General features: G+C 38.4%; 1 protein-coding gene across 10 annotated transcripts in view; it reads right to left on the reverse strand.

The window, feature by feature from the left end:
• The window catches only part of LOC128013315 (disco-interacting protein 2 homolog C), a 103,116-nt gene that overhangs the window by 26,596 nt on the left and 63,626 nt on the right, over positions 1–12,894 (reverse strand). For all 10 annotated transcript variants that reach the window (XM_052596219.1, XM_052596220.1, XM_052596222.1 and 7 more), the window contains 7 exons: positions 9,494–9,628; positions 8,362–8,481; positions 7,864–8,061; positions 4,199–4,290; positions 3,223–3,333; positions 1,844–1,967; positions 895–1,004 (listed from right to left, as the gene is read on the reverse strand). In XM_052596219.1, the coding sequence (XP_052452179.1) occupies positions 895–1,004; positions 1,844–1,967; positions 3,223–3,333; positions 4,199–4,290; positions 7,864–8,061; positions 8,362–8,481; positions 9,494–9,628 (890 nt within the window). The remainder of the gene's footprint in view (positions 1–894; positions 1,005–1,843; positions 1,968–3,222; positions 3,334–4,198; positions 4,291–7,863; positions 8,062–8,361; positions 8,482–9,493; positions 9,629–12,894) is intronic.

Raw genomic sequence — 12,894 nt, forward strand, 5'->3', positions numbered from 1 at the left:
ATATTCATATTAAATAATCAAAAAAGAGTTATTTTGCTTTAAAAAAATTTAAACTGGGGAAAAAAAAAAACTGGGGAAAATCTGATTTTCCAAATAATCTATAACTTTAATAATAATATGTTTATATATATATATATATATATATATATATATATATATATATATATATATATATTACCAATATAACAATTAGCTTTTTTGCTTTTAAATAATTTTAATATGGTAGAAAATATGTTTTAATGAATAATATCTTTTCTTTACTATACTTTTTTCATACTCCATAAATACAATTAAAAAAGAGCTTTTATGAGCTTTACAGTAATGAGAATGACATTTCAGAGGAAAATGTGCATTCATTTCATGATCATTTTTGCAATATATTTTCTTTTGAACATGTTCTTCATTCTGTACTGAAAAGGAGTACAGTAGAAAGGAAAGTAAACATCAGGCCAACACTGGACATCTGACACCCGGCCACTTTACACAGACTCTCAGATTTCTGGGATCTGGTGAAGAACATTGAGACAGCTCACTCAGAACTGGTTCAATAACATGAAGCCAGGCCCACTCCATCAACCAGCATCTCCTACAAGAGTCCCGCTTCACAATTAAACAAACATTAATCATTTATCATCCATTATCCAGTGTCTCTCTAATGGAAGCAGCTGTGCCTGGCATGCTGATAGGAAATATTGATTTCTGGGGCTCGAGACATTCAATATCTACCAATCAGATATCATAAAACTATTAAAGTGGCTTGTGGGGTGCAGCACATGGACAACAAACCCAGACGGATGGTTTCAATTTCAGGAGAACATTTGTATGTACGACCGGTAAAACGATTTGAATAAACTGATATTTCCATAACGGTCATAATTCCATGGGTTAGCTCACCTCTATGTAGGCGGTGTCGTTATTTGCATCTTTGATGTGAGGGAACCAATCACGTGGCGGCTTGGAAAGGTGTTTGGATTCTGTGACGAACCATAGCAGCTTTGGCCATCCTGATGAGTGGGTGGGACCAAACAGAGAGAAAACATGAATATTCATACAATTGTATTAATATTCATGCAGCTTGATGATTCAACCATGACTATCATTATCATTATAAGTGGTGATTATCATACAAAAGAACGATAGCGTATGAGTGATTAGTGTGACTGGTTTAATGACTTGATTTACATCGGGATGAGAGTAAGTCCGTCTCGGGCTAAATGACTATCCTCTCAGGACTTCTTAATCATTACAACAATATCAGATTCATTACCTCTACGTTTTCTATTTATACCCTCTCTCATCTTACTGTGGCCCAGACAGTGCAACAAACGCTGACTGCTAGCAGTCTGGCTTAGATAACATCACACGCATGAAACGGCCCATCATGTTCTTGATTTTCGCCTGCCACCCCACACAGACTTTATTTTAAAATGCAATTTATTCCTGAGATGATTTGAAGAAACTGAAGAAATGGTTGAATGATGGTTTTATAAGTGCACTAAAAAGTACTGTCGTACCTTGATGTCACATGGACTGTTTTTAATGTTGCCTTTACTATATTTCTAGTCCTTGAACGTTTCAGTTGTGTAGGAGGATCTACAGTATGGAGGGTCAGAAAGCTCTCGGATTTCATCAAAAATATCTTAATTTGTGTTCCGAATGTCTTACGGGTTTAGAACGACGTGAAGGTGGGTAATTAACAACAGAATGTTCTTTTTTGGGTAAACTACCACCTTTAAAGCTCTGGAGTGTGGACTAGATTTTATTCTGGAATCAAATCTAATCGCAAGTCTGCCTACGTGACACTAGACATCACTGACATAAAGTTGTGTATGAAGGGACTGACCTTTGAACTGTGGTATTTCACCAGTGGGTCCTTTCGGAAGGCCTTTGTGGCAGGCGTCACTGGTCAAAGCTACAGTAACGCCACAACTGCCCAGGAGAAAGCCGATCTGTTGACTTCCTGCATCCTAATACACACACACACACAGAAATAGGCTAAGACCAGCTAACATCCATCATCAGTACAGCAGCAAAATACACTGCAGGGGAGGTGACGGCCTACTTATTACAGACAGCACACTGAGGAATGATGTTTACCCGTGATACTGCGGTGTGCTTAAATATCTCTTTTATGCTGGATGGTCGAGTTTCAAAATCACCTCCACCTGACAAATGTCCACGTCACTTTTTTTACATGTTAAAATATCAAAAACTTGGACCTTACAAAATGCACTACTGCGATACAATGGTACAGTTTGTTGTCAGAAAGTAGTTTGAAATATACCATGGTCCTTAAACTTTAAAAACTTTGGTAAAACACAGGGTTTCCTTACAAAAAAAAGTGAAGTGTGATAATATATCACACCATGATATTATCACCATTTGTCTACTGAAATGCATGTATGTGCGTGGTACTCCATAATACATGTTTAAAAAAAAGATTTTAAATAATGGTACTCTTCAGTATTTTTTAATCAGCGTACCCTTACAAAAAAGTATTCAGAATTACCACAGTACTGCTATGCTTGAATGGTATCATACTAAATTGTTTTTAAGATTACAATTTAGGTGGTACAGTTTCATGCAACATGCGAAACCCATCAAAAACACGGTAGTATGTTTTTGCTCAGTACTCTTCTGTAAGACTAATGCTGTGTTATAAGTCAAAAATGCAGAAAAACAGAAAGCTGCTTTTGCAGTGGACAGAAGTTTATTGGTTTCCGAAGTGTAATGCATGCAGAGGAAGCCAGAGAGTGTTCCGCCAGTTTCCAGGTCCTTTCCTGGAATTTTTGGACGGACAAGGGATCAGACTGACTCTTGCCAAAGCTGCTCTCCTTCTTTACTTCAACCACTAAAATTCAACATTCGTATCTGAGGCAATACCTCAGCCTCGAGGGGTCTGCGCTGATACATTCACCCTGACATTCCAAAAAGATAACGGATCTCAAAAACAGACAGCAGGCCAGAGAGCGAGACACTGCATTATTTACAAGGCCAAGTTTGCAAAAGGCCTTTGTAACAAACTTTACCATTAAACATGAATAATAAATATATATTAATATTTTGCGTTATACTGACTGACAGGTTGGCACTCGACAATGTGAGTCCATGCTAGGAAGAAGGATTGTGGGTAGGTGCTATAACTTGTTATGGTGTCAAAAATCAGGATGTGAAGGCTTGAAAACTTGACAGTCATTCATGCTGGTATATTTGGAGTCTCACCTTTCGGGTAAGTGGCACTTCGATGGGTACGGGCACCACCTCTGCCAGCAGGCAGCCATAAAAGGCGACCATAAAGGCAGCGGGATCGTTGTTGGGGAACACAAGAGCCACCTGCTCATGAAATGATAAGAGAGGGAAGGTGTCAGACTTCAAACACGAGCGTATGCTAATCTGACAGGGACACGCTTTAAAACCGAGGCATGCGGCAGGAAACGGCGCTCTGTCATTAAAGGAATGTTCTGGGTTCAAAACAAGTTATGCTCTATGTTCGGCATGCTGGCGATTACCACAATCATTTTGGCTCATCCCTCAGAATGTAAAAACAGACAAAGATGCATATACTGCATGGAAGGTGCAAAGCATTTAAATGTAGAAACATGCAGCTTGAATGTTGTGTTAAGAAGTTTTACGCTTTTAAAGTGATCATTTACTCAGAATCATGTAATTCCAAAATTGTGTGGATTTCTTAACCAAACAGTTTCGGTTGCCATTGACTTCCATTGTATTTTTTTGTCAATGGGAAGTCAATGGGAACCAAAAATGTTTAGTAACCAACATTCTTCAAAATATATTCTTTTTCTTCCAAAGAAGCACAAAAGTCATATAGATTTGGAATGACAAATAGTTAAATAATGATAGAATTTCATTTTTGGTAAAGTTGTGAAAAAATCATCCTTTTAGCTGTGTGAGATATCATTTACACAATTAAAAATGCATACATGAACATGTAAAAGTTTATTCTCATAGATAATCTTCTTAACACTGATCAGTTTTAAAATTCAGCTTGTTTATTTCGAAAAATGTGTACTTTAACACTTAGTCCTTGCCTCACAGACTTCCATTCAGAGTGCATTACTGTATATCAATTATTCTCAGTGGTAATCACCAGCATGTCGAGGTTAACTAGTATTGATGATCTTTTTAATGAGGTGCTTTACTGAAGTGTTCTGGTTCTATGAAGTTCTGTCACACTCACCCGGTCTCCTGGTCGGACCATAGGTTCCTGCTTGGTGCCCAGTTTGTGGAGGATGTTGTACGCTACTTTGATGCTCCGAGACCAAAGCTTGCCTGTGCAAAAGGAAGTACATGCTGAATAACCATACTTAAAGGGTCACCAAAAGTGCCCTGCAGTTATCAAATTTCATTGTGTCTCAGTGTATTCAAATATTAATTAATTTTTAAGTTTTTGAAAGGCAGATTTTTTTTGACAAAAATACAGTAATAAAACAATAATATTGTGAAATATTATTACAGTTATTAAAATATCAAAACAACTGTTTTCTATTTTATTATATTTTAAAATATAATTTATTCCTGTTATGGCAAAACTTCATTTTTAAGCAGTTTTTACTCCAGTCTTCAGTGCCACATGATTCTAAGCAAGGGCAATTTGTGAAAAAAACAGAGGGGGGGGGGGGGGGGTTTGAATTCATAAAAATAAATCATGAGAACATGAACTTCATCACTGCATTTGCAGGAACTGTAAAATCTTTTTTCCTTTTAACTCATTAAGCAGCCTAACGCAATATTTTTACTCTAATAGCTTATCTTTCCCCACACATATGAACTGTGATCAAGCACAATGAAAAAACACGCAATAAATCAGTGAAATGATAGAAAAGACGGTAGCACTTTATTTTACAGTCCTGTTCCCCATGTACATATTATGTACTTATTATAGTAAATACAATAACTATGTAATAACTAGGTACTAACCCTGAACCTACCCCTAAACCTAACCCTACCCCACGTAGTTACTTTGTATTACCAGAACTTTCTTAGATAAATACACTGTAAGTACACTATAAGTACATTTTAGTACACGTACTGTAAAATAAAGTGCAACCGAAAAGACAGATGCATTATCTGTGCTAGTCAATTCCCCTCATTTGCGCAAAATGGACGCGCCCGCACCACGCTAAACGCCTCATTCGGGCCGCAGGACCTTTATATTGACTTAACATTGAAATTACTCGTGGCAGACACTCAAGAGTTAGTGAATAATCAAAAAACCTTTGCTTTAACCTCAACTGAGTGAAACACCGTATGTGTAACTTCGGCCATTCTCAGTGGTGTGACTGAGACACTAACTCTGCTTGTCATCACAGAAACAGATAATCAGAATGTGATGTTTATCCCCGCTTCAGTAATATGTTTAATATGCTGCCTTCCTTTGTTTCAACACAAAGCTCAACTGCAGTGTTGCCAACTTCTTTCAGTATAAAGTAGCTAAACCCCGACTGAAAAGTCGCTAAATGTCACTAGATGACGCCATGTGTTAATTAGCATATTTATGAAGTAAGTGCGTCATATTGTATTGCCTCCCTATACTCACATACTGCATTTTAATTCAGCCAAATTCTCAATAAAACTGTTTTTATTACTATATTTTAATGTTTCTGTTGTCAGACAATGGAATGAATATTATAATGACTAAAACGCAGTCCATTAAGACTACATAACCAGCTCTCAAACATTAATCTGCACTAAAATCCTATTCACGACATTGTCTAATGAATTCAAATACACATACGATAAAGTCAGTGGTTGTGCTGTGACTGATGTCGGCTATACTTGCCGACCTCGCGCTCGTGCGGCAGCACCAGAGAGTCTCAGAGACTAAATTATGATTGTCCAAAAAGTCGCTAGATTTGTCGCTAGTCGCTTTTTTTGGAAAAAAGTCGCTAAATCTAGCGACAAAGTCGCCAAGATGGCAACTCCACTGCCCAGTGGACCGGCTTCAACCGTGTCGTAAGTGTTGATAGGCTATTACTCGTGAGGTGTAACCAATCAGATAGCGCCGTGGGCGGGACATTGAGCAAGTCTGCAGAGTGGTGAATACAGAGAGGATGAGCCAGCCAAGGTAGCGCATTTTAAAATAAAATTTACTTTAATCAAACCACAGACCCGTGATAAGTTTTGTGATCTGCCTCGCCACTACTATAGTGATCATTGTAGCAATGATCACTTTGAGGGGGGTTGAATTTATCCCCACCGGGGATAAAAAAATAATTAAGCAGAGGCAGGGTTACATTGACAAGAAAGGGGGGAGATCCCACGCAACCCCCCATCCCCCCCCCCCCCCCCCCCCAGTAAATCGCACCCTGATTCTAAGTAATCAATATGAAGTGAAACTCAAGAAACGTTTTTTTATTATTATCAATATTGAAACCATTTGTGCTGCTTAATATTTTGAAGAAACTATGATACATTTTCAAAAGAAGTGATACATTCAAAAGAAAACACATTACACTGAAAACTTATAAATACTATGAATCCTTGCTGCTGAATAATAGTATTAATTACTTTAGTAAAAAAAAAAATCTGACTGCAAACATTTTGAACAGCACTGTAAGTTTGACGTGAATATGAAACGCTATTAGCTGTTGCGTCGCATAACCAGAAAAGATCTTCCAGTCTGAATATGTGGAAGTGCAAATGAGATTTGAGACAAGAGAAGAAGATTTTCGGTGAATAATTAATCCAGCTGCATTTTGTTCCTCACACAAAGCTATCATGTGACTTGAGAAGACTTTAAAACAGATAGAGTCGTATGGCACCCTTTTTTCTATATTTTGAAAACTGTAAGCATACAAACTGCAAATAAGAAAGAAAAATGTGAAGAGATTACATAGACTTAAAGGACAAACACGAACTGGGACAAAATGACCAAATTACTTGAAGTTTAAGCATCTGGAAGAGTCACAGACAGGGCATCTCAGCAGTTTATCTCTTCTGTCCTGCTGAATTTTTGACCTGCCGTTATCAGGATTTAACTCATGGCTATGAAACCCCGCTGAAAGCAAACCGGTGCAGAGATAGCGATCTTGCTCAGTGCCTGCGTACTGTGGAAAGTTAATTACTCTTTTGATTTGGGCGAGGTTTTTAACGAGCTGAGAAGGAGGGTGATAGTCCCTGGTGGGTCCTGGGGAGGGGTTTGTACGCCACACAAACAACCATTGCCATAATTTTTCTGTCTCCCACTGCAAACCGAGGAAATGGAGGCTGTCTATTGGTTAGGGCTAAGTGTCTTCATGAGTCTATGTGTGTGTGTGTGTGTGTGTGTGTGTGTGTGTAAAAATGAAGAAATCATTAAGCTCAGGTGGCTTGATTATCATTTTCAGTTTTAGAAAAAAGAAAAGAGGGAATACCAATCCATTACAGACACACACACTGCAATCCCTTCCTCACACTCTCACCCGTGATGTGCTGCTGGCAGGATCCTCACTGAGTAAAATCAGCTGAGAGCCTCACACACACACACACACACACAACAAAAAAACAAGCCCTATAATGATCTCCCTCTCATGACTGAGCATAAATAAACAAGGAGACAAGGTTATTCCTGTTAGCATAAGATGAACACAAGTATATCAGTATATTCGGCGGGCCCAAAGATATTTGGACACTTTTGTCACTTTAAAACAACAACACATTAATACAAAATATTTACACAAGTGGCATCTGCAAACAAATTAAGCTTTTGTGTCCAAATATTTTTTGGGGTCACTATATCAGCTTACGTGGTCTGTATTAATATTCTGAATTATAAGAGTGAAAATATATTATTCTGTACCAGTATGGCTGTATGCGGATGTTGGTCATTGTATGTATGGTTGTAGTAGAATAAGGTTATTTTACCATAAGTAAGGACGTAGAGGGGTTTGCCGTTGGTGTCCATGGTGGTCAGGCAGGGTGCTTTGGGCGAGATGGTCCCCCAGCGTTGCAGTGCAGCTTCTAAAGATGGTGGCCAATTAGTGACAACTCCCAGCGGTTCCCCTCGAATGGCGACCATCTGAGAGCCCTCCGGTCGTGGCTGGTTGGGGTCGGGCTGCTGGACTGAAAACAGAAGAGGCAAAACATGGTCATTCAGGGAGCCCAAAAAATTGTTATTTTTGTTGAACTGGTTCATTTCAATGAAACCTGAACTGTTGAAACACCGGTTCATTTGAATCATCACTCATCACATGGACAAATTTAATTAAATGCTGACCACTGAATAATTCATTCAAATCAGAAGAACAGATTCAAAAGAATGATCTGTTTGCAAACCAGGTATTTTGTATGTCTCTATTTGTTTGTTTATAAGAAAAGCTCAGAAAAGCTCCAAAAAACTATTATGCTGAGACAAACACTCACCTTCTAGGAGCTCTTCAAAATCATCAACAAAAAACTCTCGAAGTGGAGGTCGTCTGGGCTGCTTTAGTGTGTTCACTAGTTGCTGGATCTTAGCCGAAACACGACTGCTAACTGGGACTCCTATGAGGACACACATGTGTTAATGCACACAAACATGCACAATCATAGAAGAAAAAACAATATTACCATTCATACATGAATCAAATTTCCTGAATCTACCTGAACGACCGTATAAACACACACACACAAGGCTGTCTGGGTAAAGGACTGGCCATAAACTTTAGATGGATGGCTTAATGTGTACAATGAAGATGTTCAACTCCCCGTTGTTGTGTTTACTTATGTATTCCACACCTCCATTTTCGTCTTACCCCCAAACAAATCAATTTTACAAACATTTTCTGATTAATGCCTCTGACAGATGCAGTCGAATGCGGCCTTCAGGGGCGTCCCCAAGAGATCAAATTAAAGAGTAATAATATAAGAGTGGGATCAATGCCCTCAATCACAGCTCCATAACAGAGGATCTATCAGAGCAGGTTTCAATCATATCTAGGGTTTACATACAACCTACAACTATATCAACCATTACAACACATACTTATATAAAGCGTCAGTAATCTGATAACATTCAAGCATTAAATATCACCTAGTTTTGTTTTTCTATTGTTTACATACTATTATAGAATTATTGAATTTGTGTTAATTTTTATATTTCAGCTTTATATTTAAAAAAAAAAAATATTTTAGTTTTTAATAATTTTGTTGTGTGCTTTTAAAGTGCATAATCGAATTGTATTTTGATACATTAAATATTACACACTGTTAAGCTTTGCGTATCATGAACTAACAATAAGTAATACTTTTGAAGCATTTATACCAGCTACCACCATTGTGTCCTTAACCCCGGGTTTCTGCAGGGGGACTATTTGCAAGTTGCTCTATATAAAACCCTCTGCCAAAATAAATAAAGTTAGGGTGGAATAGAAATGCTAGATGCGCTGTCAAAATGATTGAGGAAAATGGTTCATGTAAATCTTTCAAAGCCCATTGTGATTTTTGAAATGAAAACGTCATTACCGTCTCTAAAACATCACTCCTTTTCTTTCACACACATTTCTCGTGCCCTCACCATCTCCGGTCTCCATGAGTTCGGCGTTGCCATATTTGGGTGTGGTCCGGGGAACGGTGGACACCTGTGGCCTCTCCACCTGAACGGGATGTTCGGAGGTGTAGGTGGTGACGTCCGGAGGAGCTGAGTGATTCTCTGGGTTTGAGAAGATGAGGAAGAATCAAAATGCATAATGAGAAACTCCAGTGGTTTGGAGCAATGGGAAGCTGACATATAACTGGTTCAAATGGGTTAATCACTGTATCATATATATTGACCAAAAAATTATCAACTTTCTTTAAACCAGTTATCATGTTTCAGAAAATGTATGGCTAGTTTATCAAGTTCATATGACTGTACATTATATAGTGAATAACCAGCTCGACCAGCCAATGGCCAACTTGAATGCAGGTAATAACCAACTTGGACCAGTTTTAAACCAGATATCATGTTTAAAAAAAAATCATCTGGTTCAAGTTGGTCTGATCAGTCTATGTAACAAAGAGCATAACTAGCTTGACCAACATAAGACCAAACTGAACCGCCTATAAACCAACATTTGAAGGGTTTGGTGCAGCTTATGACCAACTTGGACAAGCTTTAAACCAGCTGTCATGTTGGACCAACTAATGACGAACTTGAACCACATATAAGCCAATCGGTTACTGGTTTGTTGAAGGCTGATCAATCTATATTATACAGAAAATAACCAGTCAATCTGAGTTGGCCATTGACCAGCCAATGACTAACTTGAAAATCTATAACCAGCTAATGACCAACTTTAAACCAGCTATCATGTTCCAAAAAAACTGTCAATTGGTCATTGACTCATAAATCTATATTATACAGTAAATATCCAGCTTGACCTGCCATTGGCTAACTTGAACCACATATAAACCAACTGGTAATTGGTCTGTTGCAGCTAATGACCAACAGCTAAATCATATTCCAAAAATGTACATGTGGTTCATGTTTATCATTGGCTGATCAGTCTATGTTAAACAGAGCATAACCAGCTTGACCAACCAATAACCAAATGGAACTGCCTATAAACCAACTGGCTTGTTGTTCTAACAGGATTTCAGTCCTACCTGGCTTTGATACAGAGAGCCCTGACACACTTGGCCCATTGTTTACGACTAAAAGTAAGAGGGTTAGTGATTTTGAGCAAACAATATGCACATGTCTCAGAGAAAGAGACTGATGGAACGCGAGAGTCACAGAGGAGAGCTTTTTCATCCTTTCCTTAATTACAGTCCCTTTTACTTCCAGTCGGTGAGTCCGCTGGGCTTCTCTTTCACCGTTCACCCTCCCCTTCGGATCATAAATTCTCAGCTGTCTGCGGCCTCTTTCTCATTCCCCTCAGCTCGCTTCTGAAATGTCTCTTTCACATTCAGTGCCCTTGGCCACCACATATTATCATTATGATATCCCTACAGAGTTTGTGCTGTCTAACGTTTGAGTAAATAAATGTCATTTACCTTTTTTGCACAATTTCAAATGGCAGATGTCAGTGGGTGATCCTTTCACTAAAAGCTCATAAAAGTTTCCTTCCATTATATCCCATGCTCCAATCGAGCCATTCCGAGAGAAATAACCATCCGTGTGTAATTTCGACACCAGGAATGAGGAGAATGCCAATGAGGCGGCACTATTCCTCCTCCACCATAAAACACCCAAAACGGCCCTAACAGAAACGTCCACTGTGATCAAGGACGACACAGTCAGAGGCTTTTAGCTACTTAGCTTTAGTTCAGCATAGATGGTTTTCAATGTTATAAAGTTTTATGCAGACCCTGAGTTTGTATCCGAGACTGACTCATATGATACATTAATATCATAACTAGAATTGAGTGGTGTATTTTAGTTCTTTTCAGCAAAGAATCACAGTTAATGCATCAATCTATTTCTCCATAAGTCGGTTTGTTTCTGACTGACTTTATAAATAAATATATAGTATCATCATGTATAAATATAAATTGAAGTATTAGTCATATATCTGGGAGAGATAAGTCAAGCTGTCACTAGTGGCGGCAGAATGAACGTGAGTGAGCGAGATGCCTCCTGTCTGAGGAATTGTGCCAAGCACAGAAGGGGTGTCTGATGGAGAATGTGACTAAGGAAGGGCACGACCCCTGGATTTGGCTTCCACCCACCTTCAGCACTACTTCTACATCTCCCGTAGGGCTGATGTGACTACCAGTGTAGCTGAACATAAAATATTACTAGTCTTATTTTTAAACAAAGGACTCTTATGAACATATACTTTTTTTAGTGAATCAAAACATACAGCATGAACAGTGTAGTCTAATTCACAAACAAATATCTCCTATGTGTCAGTTTTTTTTTAATGAATCAAAAACTAAAACTGAGATCAGTGTAGTATGAATCATGAACCGACTCTATAGAACTCGTTCTTTTTAAGCAAATCAAAACATCTAGATCATTCACAAACAAATTACTCTAAGAAGCTGGTTCTTTTTTGCTAATTTAAACATACAATGCAACATGTGGCTCAATTCTCAAACAAATGAATCTTGTGAATCTTTCTTTTGAGCGAATCAAAACCAAACAGCATGAACTATGTATGCTGATTCAGAGACATAAGCTGGTTGTTTTTAGTGAATCAAACACGAACAGTGTGACCAGTTCAGACTGATTCATGAATAAGTAACTCTTGAATCAATAACATACATCATGACATGTGGAGCCTGATTCCTGAAACAAATATTTCTTCTGAGCCGGTTCTTTTAAAGAACAATTACTGTCTGATTAATGTCAAAATATGTAAGGAAAATTATTAAAATATAACTAAATAAGTTGGAATCTAATCAAATCAGAACTGAATCAAACTGCCATGAGAGCTTTGTGAATCTGAATCGAAATTAGGAAACCGATCTCCAGCTCTAATCACCTGACTCTCTCCCTGCCTTGTATTCCACCTCGTCTCCTGCTTCATCACTGGCCTCCCTGCCTCGTCTCCTGCCTCTACCATCAGTGATGAGTGTACGAGAAAACACCCAGCAGCTAGAGTGCTTACGTAACAGGCTGAAAATAACACGCATCCAAAATCCCTCCCTCTTTTACTCTCCCTTTCTTTCTCTCTCTTCGCCCCACCCCTCTGCTCTTCAGTGACACGGACACTAATGTGCTGGAAAAGGAGTTTCCTGAAAGCCCAGAGGTGCTCGTAGGAGGACAAATATAAATGGCGTCTTGCGTCACGTGAGGGAGCCTGCATGCATATCAGCGTCACGGAGACAAATAAACCCCAGACAAACACAACCCTTCTAGTCTGGAGGGATGGATAAGAAATATCACAGTCAATTTTCATTTATCATTCTAATAAAATGTAAACAGCATTGATTTAATTAGTGTTCAAAACATAGCCTTAAAATATAGTGTAAATTGTAAATTAAATGAGA

This window comes from Carassius gibelio, chromosome B24 (assembly GCF_023724105.1).
Source record: "Carassius gibelio isolate Cgi1373 ecotype wild population from Czech Republic chromosome B24, carGib1.2-hapl.c, whole genome shotgun sequence".
NCBI lineage: Eukaryota > Metazoa > Chordata > Actinopteri > Cypriniformes > Cyprinidae > Carassius > Carassius gibelio.